The 17,840-nt window shown below is 37.4% G+C and overlaps 1 protein-coding gene and 1 long non-coding RNA gene across 3 annotated transcripts in view; one reads left to right on the top strand and one right to left on the bottom strand.

The window, feature by feature from the left end:
- Positions 1–3,819, bottom strand: part of LOC148349139 (progesterone receptor-like) — a 32,914-nt gene extending 29,095 nt beyond the window's left edge. Inside the window, exon 1 of the mRNA XM_088320991.1 lies at positions 2,540–3,819. Within this exon, the coding sequence (XP_088177117.1) occupies positions 2,540–3,390 (851 nt within the window). The 5' untranslated portion in view covers positions 3,391–3,819. The remainder of the gene's footprint in view (positions 1–2,539) is intronic.
- Positions 2,718–17,840, top strand: part of LOC148349140 (uncharacterized) — a 62,169-nt gene continuing 47,046 nt past the window's right edge. For both annotated transcript variants that reach the window (XR_015847273.1, XR_015847274.1), the window contains exons 1-2: positions 2,718–3,512; positions 8,454–8,596. This is a non-coding gene — a long non-coding RNA (uncharacterized LOC148349140). The remainder of the gene's footprint in view (positions 3,513–8,453; positions 8,597–17,840) is intronic.

Raw genomic sequence — 17,840 nt, forward strand, 5'->3', positions numbered from 1 at the left:
TTAAAAGATTGTTCCTACTTTATATTGCAGATAAGAGTTGCTTAAGACCTAACTCAACATATGAAAATGTTTATATTTGAACTACTTTCTTCCATTTTTTATAAGACTGAAGAGTTACTTATAGGATACCTCACAATTAACACGTCCAAGTTATTTTCCCATCATTAATATGAATGTATTTAATCGTCATTGATATCAACGTGCATTGAAAGAATAGTGCACCGTACTGGTAGTGCAATAAAAAGTAGTGCAATAACATTTAGCAGAAACTTAAATTCCGAAATAAGTCGCACCAGCTATATTTTCAGTTTTGTGTGCTTGTTGAGGGTTGTGGTGGCCCTGGGGAAGAATAAATGAAATACAAATACAGATTCTAAATTATTTCAGGCTTATTTTTATACATTTCCAAATTGGGATCGCTCATTTCAAAGCCAAAGTTAATCTCCATAATAATAAATGTTTTAATGTGGAAAAAAACGGTTCCATTAGTTAAGATTTAATTTGATACATCAAAATCAAAGTTATTCTCTTTGCATAAGCAGAAATGTAATGAAATACATGTAAACTTCTAAACAAAATGTCATTTTTATAAATTTACAAGTCTGTATTTACCATATAAATTTATTTAAGCAATGGCAACAAAGTAAAAATTATTTTCTCAGCATAAGGACAAATGTCGAAATGTGAAATAATTGCTCTCTCTCTTTATATAAAGAGAAAAATAGTTACTTATGACTGAGACATCAAAGTGATTCTAGAAATGTGACGAAATACATGTAAAATTCCAAACAAGGGGTTATCTTTTAAATTTCCAAGATTGAAGTGATTTTTATTTAAGCAATGGCAACAAAGTAAAAGTTATTATCTCAGCATAAGGACAAATGTCTAAATGTGAAATAATTGCTCTCTCTCTTTATATAAAGACAAAAATAGTTACTTAGGACTGAGACATCAAAGTGATTCTAGAAATGTGATGAAATACATGTAAAATTCCAAACATAGGGTTATTTTTTAAATTTCCAAGATTAAAGTAATTATTTTTATTTAAGCATGCAACCAAGTAAAACTTATTCTCGTGTGAAACAATTGGTCCCTCTTTATATCAAAAGAGTTACTTTATAAATCAAAGGTATTCCAACCCTTCGGTTGTCTTTGGGTCAAAATGCCCTTCCCACTGTGTTGTTAAATACACAGAAATAAATCCCCAAATTATATTTCATCTAATTTTAAATGTTGTCCCAGCAGTATAAAAATATTTAATTTCACACATAATTTCATGTAAGCTGTAAATGAAGTACAGTACAAAGGTGGTGATTGATGACAACACGAGGGTCAAATAAAAGGTTCTTTTAAATTTAATTTCCAAGAATTGTTTTAATTGAAGTCTGTGTTTTGTTTTACTCAATTCGCCAATTTGTTTAAGGGCTTACTCATACCTGTCAACCTCTACGTTTTTGCCATACAAATTACGTTTATTATGCATTTTAAGACGTGTACGACGAACAAGAAAATCTGTACGCAAATTTGTCAATTATGGGTACCATCCGGTATACACTGACTATCACGAAACGGCAAATCAATCAAGTAAAACGAGTTTGCCGCAGAAGCCTCTATCTTGGTACTTTTTTGTTGCAAACGAAGCGAGCGGTTTGATATAGTGAAAGGAAGTCCGTCTCTTTTTAGAGAACCGGCCTTTTCGGCTTAACTCATTAAAGAAAGCCGGCTCACTTGCTTTGATGCATTATATTACGAATTATTATGTTGTGTAAAGAAGTTAAGAAAAAAAAGAAAGTATAAAAGGAGAAAATGAAAAAAGACAGGTTTGTGGTTATCCCTTTAAACAGTACATTACTAACAATAATTTAATGCAGAAAATGAAATGAATTCATAATTTGAATAAGAAAATGTATTATTCTACTTAATTCTATTTGCATATATTTTTCCCTTCTACAGTGAACGTCCAAGCTACTTCATTTTTGAACTTTTTTTTTTTAATAATAAACCTCTTTCATGTCGAGCCACTCAGGATCTCTCAACAAAATGTTAATTAACAATATATATTATATAACGAAACACATGTACAATATAACATGTTAAACTACATGAATAAAGACGTTTGAAAAAAATATGGTGTAAGATTATTTTGTATTTTGTAAGGGAAAATACGACAGTTTGTAAAAATGATGTTGGCAAGCTGTTTGCATTTATTTTCATTTTGTTTCTGTCGCATTTTATGTTAGTTTTGCCGGAGATCAAAGAGATCAAAGCCAGGAGAGAAAGCTTACCACGTGTTGTGAGTCATCATTTTATTCATATTTAGTTTCTTTTGTCTTTTATTAGCATATTTGGTATTGGAGTAATCCAAAAGTCATCGAAAGTAATCCAGTTAAAGTAACACTACCCAACCCTGTACAAAGGTGGTGATTGAGGGCAACACGAGGGTTAAATAAAGGGTTCTTTTTAGTTTAATTTCCAAGATTTATTATAATTGAAGTTTTGTTTTTGTTTAAGGGTTTACTTTTCGGAGTTTGCTTCTTACCTGGAGTCACAGGAGACGTCCATCCATTGTCCCACTTCGGTCTTGATAAAGTTGGCGTTGGCGTAGGGCATCATCAGCATCCCATTGGCGGGGAACCAAGACTCGCTTCGCCCGCTGTTCCTCTCAAACGGTTCGCAGACGAAAGCCGCGTCCGCCCCGCTGACGTGAGGTGTCTGTCGACCCCAGAATCTCTCGCCGCCGCGGTTGTTGTACGAGTTATCGACGCGGCAATTGTACGAGTTGCCCCACGGAGCCTCTACTTCGCTCCGTTGCTCGGACTTCACGCTGACACCGAAGGCTTCCGGTGGATATTCGCCATCTTGGACGTAACCGGACGCCTCCGTTAGTTGGTACGCTCGACACGGCAGCGGTTGGTGCGCCATACCCGGCGTTAAGACGTTCGTCATGTGGTCTAGTATGTTCGAAGTCAAGGCGACGGAGTCCCCCGGGGAAAAGTCCAAAGAAGCGGCGGGGACAACCGGCGTCGTCTCGGGAGTTTGAAACATGACTTCCCGCTCTTCTCGCGGGCACCTGTACTTGGCGGCTCCCTCCTGGTACAAACACCCGGGGGGTTGGAGGTGCTCACCGGTGTCGCCGGCGTCCATGGCGAGCCCCAGAGAAACGGAGACGGCTTTGCAGATATCGCGGGCTGTGTCGGAAATGGGACGAGGGTCCTCCAGGCGGTTCTTGGTTTGTGGCTCGGCGGCTCCTTGACAGCTCCGTTGGCCGCTGTCGTAAAACTTGGAATCACCGACTTCCCCCAGGAAACTCTCCTCGGCCTTTGGCAACGCATCCCCGCCTGTTGCTTCTTCGTCCCCCGCTGGCCATAACGTGCTGCTGCTTTGGCTCATGTCCCAAAGTGTGTGCACGTGCGTGGACGGGCTCCTTAACAACTCCGGAGAACTTTTTTCCTTTTTTTTTTTGTTCGGGATGATCCAAGTGACGTTCAAGATCGCGAGCCTCTTCAAAGGATGTGAGTAAGGTGGACCTCCCGCGATGAATTAAAAAAAGAAAATCATTAAAATAGCTGTCGCGCAAACAAAAGACGACGAGCGGTTGCGTGGAAAGAAAACGTGTTCGCAAGACAATTTTTGGAGGGGGACGCACGCAATTGCGATCACGGTAAAGCCACAAAGCTATTTGGATCAAGTGCGCCTTCGCTGCGCGTTCTTGCGTAATTCCAAAGTGGCAGCAAGTGGGCAGGGCGCTTCTATTACGCCCGCTTTGCGTCTTCACGGGCTACTCCTGGGGTTGGGCTCCTTGCGGGAATTCAGGCCGAAGTGAAAGTTTGTGTCCATTCAACACGCAAACATTTGATATCCTAGTCAAATGTTGCTCGTTCTAAATGATGTATCCTTGACGTGGACACGTGTCGAAAATGTCCCAAAATAACACGTGTGTTTTGATCGTTCTACACACGATATACTCAGATATCAAAGAGAGAAATCCTCGAGAAAAGAAAAGGATATATATTTATATATATTCCCTTAGTTGACTGAGAAAAATTGGTGTAATTTCCATACCTGTCAAGCTCCAGGGCTCCATGCCCTTACAAACTGTCATATTTTCCCTTACAAAATACAAAATCATCTTGCACCATATTTTTTATGTAGTTTAACATGTTATATTGTACACGGGTTTTGTTACAATCATATACAGGGTTGGGTAGTGTTACTTTAAAATGATTACTTTCAATTACTTTTGGATTACTCCAATACCAAATATGCTAATAAAATACAAAATAAGCTAAATATGAATAAAATGACTAAATTTTGTGCAGGCTTGGGGAGTAACGGAATACATGGAACGGCAAAAATGATGTTGGCAAACTGTTTGGATTTATTTTCATTTTGTTTCTGTCGCATTTTATGTTAGTTTTGCCGGAGATCAAAGAGATCAAAGGCAGGAGAGAAAGCTTACCACGTGTTGTGAGTCATCATTTTATTCATATTTAGTTTCTTTTGTCTTTTATTAGCATATTTGGTATTGGAGTAATCCAAAAGTAATTGAAAGTAATCAAGTTAAAGTAACCCCACCCAACCCTGATCATATATATTGTTAATTAACATTTTGTTTGTGATACTGAGTTGCTCGACATAAGTGAGGTTTATTATTTAAAAAAGTTCTAAAATTAAGTAGCTTGGACGTTCACTGTAGAAGGAAAAAGTACATGCAAATATAATTAAGAAGAATTTTCTTATTCAAATGATTAATTAATTTTCTGCATTAAATTATTGTTCGTAATATACTGATTATACTTCCTTTTTTCTTTACTTCTTCATACAACATAATAATTCATAATATAATGCATCAAAGCAAGTGAGCCGTTTGAGAGATGGACTTCCTTTCACTACACGACTACCATGGAATGATGCATGATGGGAAATCCCCAGGCGGCAGACGCATGCGCACAGTAGCATCAAACCGCTCGCTTCGTTTGCAATGAAAAAAAAACATACCGAGATAGAGGCTACCGTGGCGAACTCGTTTGACTTGATTGATTTGCCGTTTCGTGATAGTCGGTGTATACCGAATGGTACCCATAATTGACACATTTGCATTTTTCCGTACAGATTTTCTTTACGTCGTACATGTCTTAAAATGCATAATAAACGTACTTTGTACGGCAAAAACGTACAAGTTGACAGGTATGATACTCAGACATCAAAGAGAGAAATCCACGAGAAAAAAAAGGATATATATATTTCCTTAGTTGACTGAGAGAAATTGGTGTCATTACTAGAAATGTGAAGTTTTTGTATGTATTTTTTTGTATCTACAGTTTGAAATTGCATTTTTCACCTTAAAGAATGAAGAGTCATTTTAACGACTTGAAATGACTTCTTTGAAATTTTGTTTTACGGAATATTCCAAGCACTTATGAGATACAAGACAGTGGCTGTGTTTTCCCACGTGTGCCGATAAGATAGGATAAAGATGTAATAAAATACTCAAAAGAGTAAAATGATATAAAAAATATGCTAACAACATACATACATTTGCACAACTCAGAACCATTATGCACTTTATGATTTCTGTGTGCACTGTCTATTTATATGTCAAGTCAAGTCATGTTTATTTGTATAGCCCTTAATCACTAAGAGTCTCAAAGGGCTGTACAGATCAAAGACTATTGCAAACTACAAACTATTATGACACCATCCCCTCATCTAAAACCAAATAATACACATATTATCCTCATTAAATATAGGTTATTCATATGCTATAGAGTAGAAGTGTGTTTTAAGCTTAGATTCAAACATTTCCACTAAGGTTGCAGATCGAATCTCAGGGGGAAGAGCATTCCACAGCACCGGGGCCCGGATAGAGAACGCTCTCGAACCTGCGGATCTCTTCTTGGCTTTTGGGATCTACATGTGTGTCTTAGCATAGTGGTTTTTTTTTCTAGATACTGAGGGCTGAGAGAAAAGGAATTTCAATTCTCTATTTATGCTGCAGAATTGACAATAAACTGACTTATCATGACTATTGAGTAGCGTTTAATAGCATTAAAATTAGAATTGTCTTTATCTCCTTTGATAACAACATAGCGAACATTGTTTATGGCACTTGATATAGCACGGCTATTTCATCAGTGCGTGCATTTTATCAAACAGCAGGAAGCAAATTTGGCCGAACAATTAGTTGAAGAACAAGAAATTTTACATCCAGGTTGTGAGACGGTTAAAATATAAGTCTGGAGAACATTGCAGCCTCGTGATACCAATTATAAGAGACTCTTCTCACCTGTTTGACCTGTTTCCTTCTGGTAGGCGCTACGGGTCTCTTAAAACAAGGACTGACAGGCTCAGAGACAGTTTCTTCCCCAGAGCCATCACCACCCTAAACAAGCACGCAAAACTGAAAGAAATATATCGTGCAACTTATTTAGGTTTTTTTTTGTTGCCGCTAAATGTCATTGCACTATTTTTCATTGCACTTCTGTTACGATGCACTATTCTTTCTTTGCACTATTATTACAAATTAGGCAAGGCTCTATCAATGTTTCACAACGTTGATATCAATGACAATAATGCCAATTCAACTATATTTTTCAAAGTTTTATTTAACACAATATCCCGGTCACGAGTGAGCTACAGTACACTGGCTGTAGGTTTACATGTGTGCAAATAGGATAAGATGAATATGTAATAAAAGCCTTAAAAGAGTACCATAATATAAAAAATATCCTCTTTTCATGACAATCTCAGAGCATTTAATAGTGTTCAAATTAGAATCGCCTTTGTTGTCATTGATAAAATCGCAGGAAGCATTGTTTACAACAAGAATACACATGGCACTCCGGGATAAACATAGAGTAAAATACTTACAAGAGAAAATTAAGATACACAATAATATTAGGATAAATAGTTAAATATTTACAAGGCAGTGCTTGTTAGACGGGCTTAAGACCAGCTCAGTAGCCTAGATGGTAAGGCGCCCGCTTTGAGACTGGGAGGTTCGGGTTCGCGCCCCGGCCGAGTCATTCCTAAGACTTAAAAAGTGGTCGGCGGCGCCCTCTCTTGGCTGCGGCTGCATCGGGTCAGATGCAATCGACATTTCGTTCTGTGTACATTGTTACACAGAATGACAATACAAGGAAATTATTATTATTATTATTATTATTATTAAGTTGTAAATACAAATAATAGCGGTGAGTAACATGGCAAAAATCGAACATCAAGAAGAAAACTAAATCACATTTGCGCATTTTCACCTGTTTCCACATGGGTAACATTCAAACAACCCTAAACAATGTTGACTTATTCTATTCACATGTTTTTTTCTCCCCAATCTATTTTGTTTTTCTCTCTCCTCCCGTCACCTCGTTTTTATTTCTCTACACCAAAATGTTCGAAGTGTTGCATGCTATGAGCAACAAGTGAGGGAGGGCTAATTTTTAGAAAAACTCGACTGTTCTAATGTGAAAGAATAGCGTCCCCCAAGAAATTTTCTGGTTTGCTTAGTGCTGGGTTCACTAACCTGTGGGACCCTAAAGCTGTTTATTTAGTTTTTTAATGGGAAAAGACTCTTTCAACCTTTGGGGTTTTAAATCCCTTGCCTAATGGATAGCTACAGCTCTACATGTAGCCTGTAATGCTTCATGATAGGTAGATAGGTAGATACTTTATTCATCCCGTAGGGAAATTCACACTTCCAGCAGTGTTAAAAAAATAAAATAATAAAAGAAAATAAATAGAGTACAGAAATACCCAATATAAGGTGTTGATATAGAGTATTTAAATAGTGCTACATAAAATACACACTGTAATAAAAATAGGGTAACATGCAAATGTGGGGGTGGGGTTTAATGTGGGCTTTTACTCCCCCGGGTGGAGTTAAAGAGCCTCATGGCTGTAGTCGTGGACCCTTTTGACCCGATTTACTCAGGACCATTACTTCTTTGTAGAATTTATTTTACATTAATTAGAACATCATCTGTGCTACTGCTTATGTTGGCATGAGCAACAGCCCCATCTTCCACACTTCTCCAAACTTTTCTTCTCCAAGTTTCTTTCCCCAGAAACCTGTTGAAAATGTACTCGTCTAGTTCATACCTCTCGGGACTTAAAAAAAACGTCTTGTACTGTACTCCTATTTGTGAAAAAAATTGATAAACATACAGCTAAAATAATTCTCTTACATCCGGTAACACGAGCCGTGGAGAACTATATTCGGAGGATTCCTCGAGCACAGCTGTGGAAAAACTTCCAGGGACTACGAGCAGAAATTCGCAGGGGCTCTATGCGAAGCCTGCATATTAGTTTGGGATTTCTGTTTAGCGCTTTCATTTGCATTTTCTGAAACTTAGTTCAACTATGTTGTCAGTGTAGTTTGCAATATGTTTTGTGGATTCATAATAAAAAAGAGTTGCCAATGCACCCGTACATTCATTTTCTATACTGTTCAACAGGATCCTGGGTAGCTTGACCTGTGCTGACTCAGTGAACTGAAGACTACATACTGGGTTGCTTGAAAGAGATGCCAATACATGCCGATTCTCATTCACCATTCACCTGTTAGGAACTGAATCCATTCTGCTAACATCAAAGTCAGGTAAGTTCACCGCTACACAATTGTTATTGTTATTATTATTATTGACAAATCTGAGCATAAATGCGTACTTTTAGTTTTACCAGTGTCTGAAATAATGTCTGCCCGAACGCCCAGAGCATGCATCTTTTACGTCGGGCGTACAACTTACGCAACGCCTCTGCCCGGGTGGCCGACAACTTTAAAAAAAAAATCTTTCGTTTTTATTTCTCATTTTTTTTCGAAACAAACGTTTGCTTTATTCCGATTTTGAAATCTTTGTTCGGTTTGGAAATTTCTGTTCGTTTGGCAATTTGCATACTCCGCAGCCAATCAGAAGCCTGCAACGAAAAACTTCCTGCTTCCGGACTTTCCCAAGCGTTATAAGGTCGTGCTTTTGCATATCATTTTCCAAAGTAGACGCACAGAGAACACAAGAAAAATGGATAAGTGGTTAGGAATCAAGCCAAAACTTCAGCCCCAGAAGAAAGATTCAAAAGAAGCTAACGAAATTGATGACGCTACAAAACGTAAACGTACGTTAAAAGCATCGTGGAAAGAGGAGTTCACGTGGCTTATAGCAGACGATGAAACGCAAACATTGCATGAATGAAAATGAGTAAATACAGGTACATACTGATGGCAGATGGAAAATAGTGATGTTATATACATGCAATGAATGTTCTAAGTAGATTTATAATAAACTTAAATTTAAAGTGTTGTTCTGTTATATATTCTGATAATCAATCCTTAATACTTTGCAACAACGTTTTTTTTTGCAATGAATCGTTTTATTGCGTTTCAAGTTGTGAAAAATGGGGCAGGCAACTTTTCAGAGTTGTCTGCCCTGGTGTCCGCTAACTTTTTCTCATAAGTTTCAGACACTGGTTTCACACTTTTGCCTTCAGACAACTTAAAGCCAAGTCATTGGATTAAGTAAATCAATAAATAAATTATCTCATTTCAAGCAAAGTCATGCCCACCATGTGACCTGATCACTGTCCAGAAAGACTTCATAGAAACCTGCAGGCGTGAACGCTCGTGTGATGATGCTCTCTCATCATTTTGACATTGTGTACTTTTTGTCCAGTTCTCTTTGATGGTTTTTCGAAAACACCAAAGATTCTGAGAATTTGGATGAGTGATGTCAGAGGGGCTATAAAGACTTAAGTCCGGCTTTTTATAACGCATCACAATTAACCAGTTTTTTGCCTACAACAGAATTGGATGCAAGTCAGAATGCATACTATTTCACTTGAATCGTCTCTCAGTATGTCAATGTAAATTTTAAGAAAATTCACTTTTGCAATGCTATAGAATCAGAATTTTCTTTATGGTCATTGATTAAAATAAAGTAAAAGTTGCCTTAAAAGAGATTAGACGTAGCACTCCAGGATGAATACCCAATCACAGATTTAAATGAGAAAAGAAATAGGATAAATTGGCTAATATTTACCAGGTAACACTTAGTTGCAATTGAATTGAATCATCTTTATTGTCATTGATATCAACGTTGTGAAAACATTGTATGCAATGGAATTAGACATGGCACTCCAGGGTTAACATGTAATAAAGACTTCAAAGATAAAAATAAGATCAAAGACTGTCTGGATTTTTAAGAAAAACTACTAAGTAGACTGGCCGAAGTTGTAATAATTGAGCAATAAAAGATTACCGGGAACAAAAATCACCCAATAAGTCGCAAGGTATATATTTTCACAGTTTTGTCCAACAACATTTAGCAGCAAAAAAGAAAAAGTCGCAAGATATATATATTTAGTTTTGTGCTTTTGTTTAGGGTGGTGATGGCCTTTGGGAAGAAGTGTCTCAGAAATATAGACCATTGAAAAATAAAGCAATGACATTAGAAGCAATACATTTCCAAAAGCTGAAAAAAACTTCACAGTCTTGGGTCCTCATTTATGGTGGTGATGGCCCTGGGGAAGAAGTGCCTCAGAAATATAGTGCAATGAAAAGTAAAGTAAAAAATGAATACAAACACATTTTTCAAAACATAGGTAATATATTTTACATTTATTTTTTTTAACAGTCTTGGGTCCTCATTTAGGGTGGTGATTGCCCTAGCGAAGAGTGTGTCTGAAATATGGTCCAATGAAAAGTAAAGCAATCACATAAGAAGCAATATATTTCCAAAATAAGAGTTAAAAAAAAATGAATACACATTTTTGTATACATAGGTAATACATTTTATATTGATTTTTTTTTTTTTACAGTCTTGGGTCCTCATTTAGGGTGGTGATTGCCCTTGCGAAGAGTGTGTCTGAAATATTGTCCAATGAAAAGTAAATCAATCACATAAGAAGCAATATATTTCCAAGATAAGAGTTGAAAAAAAATGAATAGACATTTTTGTATACATAGGTAATACATTTTATATTGATTTTTTTTACAGTCTTGGGTCCTCATTTAGGTTGGTGATTGCCCTTGCGAAGAGTGTGTCTGAAATATTGTCCAATGAAAAGTAAAGCAATCACATAAGAAGCAATATATTTCAAAAATAAGAGTTGAAATAAAATGAATACACATTTTTCTATACATAGGTTATATATTTTATATTGATTTTTTTTACAGTCTTGGGTCCTCATTTAGGGTGGTGATGGCCCTAGGGAAGAAGTGTCTCAGAAATATAGTGCAATGGAAAGTAAAGTAAAAATGAATACAAACACATTTTTCGAAACATAGGTAATATATGTATATATATTTTTTTCTCACAGTCTTGGGTCCTCATTTAGGGTGGTGATGGTCATAGGGAAGAAGTGTCTCAGAAATATAGTGCAATGAAAAGTAAAGTAATAACATTAGAAGCAATATATTTCCAAAATAAGAGTTGAAAAAAAATGAATACACATATTTCTATACACAGTTAATATATATATATATATATATATATATATATATATATATATATATATATATATATATATATATATATATATATATATATATATATATATATATATATATATATATATATATATATATATATATATATATATATATATATATATATATATATATATATATATATATATATATATATATATATATATATATATATATATATATATATATATTATTTTTTTTTTTCACAGTCTTGGGTCCTCATTTAGGGTGATGATTGCCCTGGGGAAGAAGTGTCTCAGAAATATAGTGCAATGAAAAGTAAAGCAATGACATTGGAAGCAATATATTTCCAAAATGAGAGTTGAAAAAAAAATGAATACACATTTTTCTATACATAGGTAATATATTTTATATTGATTTTTTTACAGTCTCAGGTCCTTATTTAGGATGGTGATTACCCTAGGGAAGAAGTGTCAGAAATATAGTGCAATGAAAAGTAAAGCAATGACATTGGAAGCAATATGTTTCCAAAATAAGAGCTGAAAAAAAAAATGAATACACATTTTTCCATACATAGGTAATGTATTTTATATTAATTTTTTTTACAGTCTTGGGTCCTCATTTAGGGTGGTGATTGCCCTGGGTAAATTTTTAAAACATTTTTGAAGGCTTCTTGGCATCATCTTCTTCTTCACGTCTCAGAAAGCAGTCGGGCTAAGATAACCACAAACAAGTGGAGCTAGAGGCCGTCTTTGATAAGGGGCAAAGGACGCGCCGTGACATGCAGCAAATAGAATGCCTCATTGAAAAAGAAAATATCAAGTGTCTTAATCACAACACATCGTTCACATGTCCGGTCTTTCCTGGATGATTTCGGCGTCTCGTCTCGGGTATCATATCCGATTAAACCCCGGAATGACCGTCATTGTAAATTGTAAAAAAATAAGAGCAGTTGGCTAATTAAAAAAAAAAGAAATAAACATGTTCAGTAAGGATGAAATAAGTCGGCTTTATTTACTGTCAAACAAAGAAGCCAGTGAAAAATGATGCTTATATCGCTTCCTAGTGGTGGAGTAGTGAAGCGCTCCTGTACGATTGAAGGCTGCAGTCTACTAAAAAAGAAATTAACAAAATAATTACAACAACTACATTAAGTTTCAGATTTTGAGCCATTTATTACGATAATAAAAAAATGCTAGCGACAGGTTCAAAATCTGTGGGCACACAATTAAACCAAATAAGACTTTTTTTTTAAAGCTGGCTTTGGGTGGCTCTTTAGCATTTCCCTTTTTTTTTTTTTGATAAAACTATAATCTTAGAAAAATTCTATTCGAGAGAAACATGATGTGACTAAGTCGGGGGTCAGCTACAGGTGGTTCTGGAGCCACATGCGGCTTTTTGACGCTCCCTAGTGGCTCCTTGGCGCTTTTTCAAAAATATTTGATAATGGAAAATGTTATGGTTTCTGTAGGAGGGCAAACATGACACATGGTTTGGCGCTGGTCGCTGCGGGCTACCTGATTGGTTCCCTGTCCCTTTTTAAGCCCAGTCCTTTCACTCGCCTGTTGTCAGTCCGTCAGCGAACCTCTGTTTCTGCAAGGCAAGCACTTTGACTCTGACTCCCGTCGGTCCCGCTTTTTGCACCCGTTTTTCCACCCGTCCGTTCCTGATCTCCCCGTTTGTCTCCGGCTTTGACCTGTTTTTTGACACCAATCACGTTTGATCTCCTGTCCCGGCTTACGACCCGTTTTTGATCCCGACCACGTTTTTGCTCTCCTGTCCCGGCTATCAACCTGTTTTTTCCGTCCTTGACACCGCTCCGGAAGATCCACTTCCGTATTCGGATCACGATCCGATTGTATGAGCGGCTTGCTTCCCGCGTCCAGCAAGCACCGGGAGCTGCCCTTCCTCTTTCTATCAATAAACTTGTGGTTAACGCTACGCATTTGGGTCCTGATTCCTTTCTGGTCGTGACATATATAAGGCTTACAGTTTATAAAACATTTTTTTTCGTTGTTACTGTAACCCGTTTTATGGTGTTGCCATTCAAATGTTATAACATCTGAATGAATCAATGCAAACTTTTTTCAAAAATTAGAATAAAAACAGAACAAAAATCAATAACTCAAACAACAAAATAATGTTACATAATATGTTCGAAAAGGGGTAGTAAGAAGCAAATGCTTATATTCCCTTCCCCTTCATCTTCCCTATTAAATACATCAATAATATAACAACAATTGTAATAATATTAATAATAACAGTTTTGATATAACAATAACACAAAGTTAACCATAGTTGTAAACTCAGTATTACCAATCTCTCGTATCACCCATACCCCATTTTCTTCATCTCTGTATTCCGCCAGGAATTTTTTTTTGTATTTAAAGTTGAACAAGTGAATAGTTGGACATTGTTTAATCTCGTCTTGTAAATTGTTCCAAAGTTTGACTCCACACACAGACACACACATACTTTTTCTGGTGGTTCTCACCTTTGGGATTATGAATTTACTACAGCACCTTGAGACATTTTGTGATTAAGGGCTATACAAATAAATGTGACTTGACTAATTGTGAGTGTATATGGGTGGTTGGCTCCATGCTGCGCGTATTAATTTTTATCTTTTGGCGCTGTCAGTCGCATCAGGCCGCCTGTTGCTCCTGGCCTTCACCCAAGTCCAACCGGGCATGAAATAAAAGAGTTCTAAAACCACATACGGGCACTGTGACTGCTTGATGTCAGTCTAAACCCGAGTAACGCTCACATGCGCCGGCTGACGAGCCCGTAATTGACGGTCGTTCCATGTTTTGCCGGGGAGATCAACGCAGCGTCGAAGCATTTGAATCCGAAGCCGAATAGATCGCCAAGAATATAAGAATGCTAACCGAAGACTTTCAAAGAATATCAATCAGACAATATCAATCAGAAATCTTTGTTTGACTGGTGGGGGATGCATGCAACATGTTGCCCCCTATTTTTTCACTCTGTGTTTAAGACAAAATGGAAATGAGACCTTGAGATTTTTTCAGTTTTTGTGTTTCAACTGGAAGTTGGATTGCGCGGTCTTCTGTGATGCAGCCTACAATTAAATAATCAATCATCATGCTGTCAAGCGATACTGATTTTTAGTTGAGATCAATCACCTTTTTAATTTCAGAGTTTAATGATTTTTTTTTCTTTCCGGGTCTGTTATTTTAAATTCGATGTGCGGCCATGATAGTTGAGTTCACAAAAGAAATGATTTTGCTTCACTTCTAGAAAAAAGAAGATAAAAACCTGTAAATTTGATGTCCGAAATTGGGTTTATGTCCTTAGCCCCCTTTCCACTGCAGGAATGTTTAGAAAAGTTAATGTATCATTTTCACTTTTGGTGTGTTTTCTGACCCCAAATTCAACCTTGGGAAGTTCACAGTACCCTACTTGGACTACTGATTGTGATTATTTATAAATACAAACAAACAAAAATAAACAGCAATTTCACAAAGGTGGTTCTTAATTTATGTCATGTTTAGATATTTGGAAGTATGAATTTTGAATACATGAATGGATTTTTTTCCTGATGGTATTCCAGATTGGATTAATCAAATGTGTGTCAAGATTCGCACTAGTGAACCAAGTGTTGCTCATGTGTGGAATTACAATAAGGCAGGTTTCAAAGCGGAATCTTGAGGGTTTATGTGTGCCACCCCTTAAGGCCCCAACCATTACAAACTACATGCAGAGGGCATCCTTTGTAATTTACGTGCAAACGTGCAATCAGAACCATACACTCGGTAGGATATCGAGATCATAGTAATATTTTATTCTTGCAGTCCAAAATAATTAAATTGGATAATTAGGTAAAAATTTTCAGTGCACAACTTCTATTTAAGGTCAACAAAATCATCCATAAATTATTCAATCGGAAAGAGGGAAATTGTAATTTAAGGTGTTTCCAAATGAATTTTATTTTTTTTCAAACAAATATATTTCACACCGCAAAAGATGAACAATGAATGATGTGCCTGGGCCTTTTTGATATAATTATCTTTCATTTTTCTCCAACTCCAAAACAGAGTTTGTTTGTTTACATAGCGATAGTGAATTCTTCAACTTACAATGATGGTAAATAAAGCGTGAGATAAATTATCAAAAAACCATAAATGTCTTTGCTTTTGAATTGTATCTCTGGCCATGAAATGGTCCATTCTGCTAAAACTGCGGCGTGCCGCACTATAAAGCTTCAGCTGGGGTTTGAACTGGAGTGCAGTTTCCATGTTGTCACGATGCCTTTATAAGCAAAAGCATAAATTTGAACATACCGCAAATGTGGCAAGTGCTAGAGTCAGTAAAATGGTAGATTTATTCGGACATTAAAAGGCAATATGTTTTTACTTGCAATTGTTTCTGCGCTCTGTATCACAGTGAACCCTCGCTCTAACGTGGTTCACTTCTAACGATTTTGCTACTTCTCTGATTTGATTCTGATTGGATAAACAGTCTCTCCGATTCCTCTATACCGCTGCGTCATTTACGTTTTAGTTGAATATGTGGACCTACATACATTTTTTGGGTACGGTTGGCATGGCGCCCAATTGGCCCCGCCCGTGTGGCGCCAGCTGCAGCTTGTTGACAGATTGGCTCCCTGTCAGTATTTAAACTCTGTCCTGTCAGTCCCCTTTTGTCGGTCCGACTGCGAATTTCTGTTTTTACATGGCAAGCCCTTTTTCGCCTGTCCTGTTTTTTGCTCCTGTTTGTCTCCCGTTACGATCAGTTTTGATCTCGACCATGTCTGCTCTCCCGTCCCGAATTACGACCTGTTTTGATCTCGACCACTTCTGTTCTCCCGTCCCGAATAACGATCTGTTTTTTATCTCGACTACGTCTACACTCCTCTCCTGGCTTTCGACTTGTTTCCGATCCCGATAACGTTTTTGCTCTTCTACTGACCCGTTTTTTCCGTTGCCGACACCGCCATCGCTCGCCACAGAAGTCCCACTTCCGCGCTCAGAGCGACCTGTTTCCCGCCTCCAGCAATCCCCGGATCGTGGGTGCAACCTCCTCCCTTTCTACTAATAAAACTTGCGAGAAACGTTACGCGAGTGGGTCCTGATTCCGTTCTGGTCCTGACTATTTTGCCTAATTTACGTCACTTTCGTGCAAATTCTCTTGCAATTTCTAGATTCTCTAACACTCGTTCTGCCGACAAAGCCCTCTGCGCTGACAAAGGTATCCATAATACTGTCATTAAAAAGTAAATAAATATACGTTTCTACTTAACGGGTTCTTTTTGGAGCATGACCCCTGCAATCAACAAGGGTTCTGTTATGTTTCGTTGATGCGGACCTAAGCGCAGACACGTGTGCTTACACGTGTGGGGGCAAAGGGAATTAACAAAAGGCACTTGGCACATGGTAGGAGGGTGAAAAAGACAACAAAACATTGTCCTGAAGAAGTCCAGAATAAAATGACCAAAGGTATACTCAGGCAAGATCAGGAACACTATCCAACAGCTTTTGCTGTTGACGCAGTCCTTAAATACTGGGTTCCTGATTAGATTCAGGTTTGGGTAATGAGGAACAGGTTTTGGGTCCTCCAGTTCGTCTGCCTGTTGGGATCCCCTGGAAGACGGTGGCATGCTGCCCCCTAAGAGGTTTACTGTGTATATAGAATGCATCTTGCACAATGCAATGCACAGTATCTTATGAAAACAAGTATGGAATATTACTATGCTCGACATCGGACAAGGCACAATTAGTCTTGATAACATCTTAAACAATCATGTAAACCTTGGTCTCATCAGACCACACGATTTAGTAGTCAAAATGCTTCGTTTGTGTGTCTTCAGTAAACCATCTGCTGGCTTTACTCATGAGTTTTTGTAAGGTTGCGTGACGGGTTCTTTCAGATCTTCTCCCAAAAGCTGAATAGTCCGAATGTCTTGTGAGTAGTGTATATTGGTGTAAACATAACCTTATCACCGGTGTAGTGTAAACCGGAGATAATTCCGCTTAATGGGCAATAATCAAACAGAGAGGAGGGAAAGTTTGGTTTATTTGACATATGTTGTCAGGAGTTGTTGTTGCAGGTGGAAACATTCAAATAGCCGAGTAGAGAAAGTCAAGTCAACGCGTCTAGACTGCCTGCCGTGTTTGGCCACCAGACAAATGACAGTTTTCACACCGGAGGGGATGGTCTGGGAAATATCCAAAAGCGTTCTTCTGTGACAATTCCGGCGCCAGTAAAATTGAGTGCGGTAATCACAAAAGCTCATCAAGAAAACCTTTTAAAACTATTCCCTCAGAGAATCAAAGAGAAATCAAAGTCAGATGTTTGAATAGAGATGCAAATACAATCTAGTGTCTTTATTTGCTTTCCTGAGCTCTGTTTGGAACGAGCCGACAAACCTAACACTATCATT

Source organism: Urocampus carinirostris, chromosome 17, assembly GCF_059441175.1.
Source record: "Urocampus carinirostris isolate Australia breed hairy pipefish chromosome 17, RoL_Ucar_1.0, whole genome shotgun sequence".
Taxonomy (NCBI): Eukaryota; Metazoa; Chordata; class Actinopteri; order Syngnathiformes; family Syngnathidae; genus Urocampus; species Urocampus carinirostris.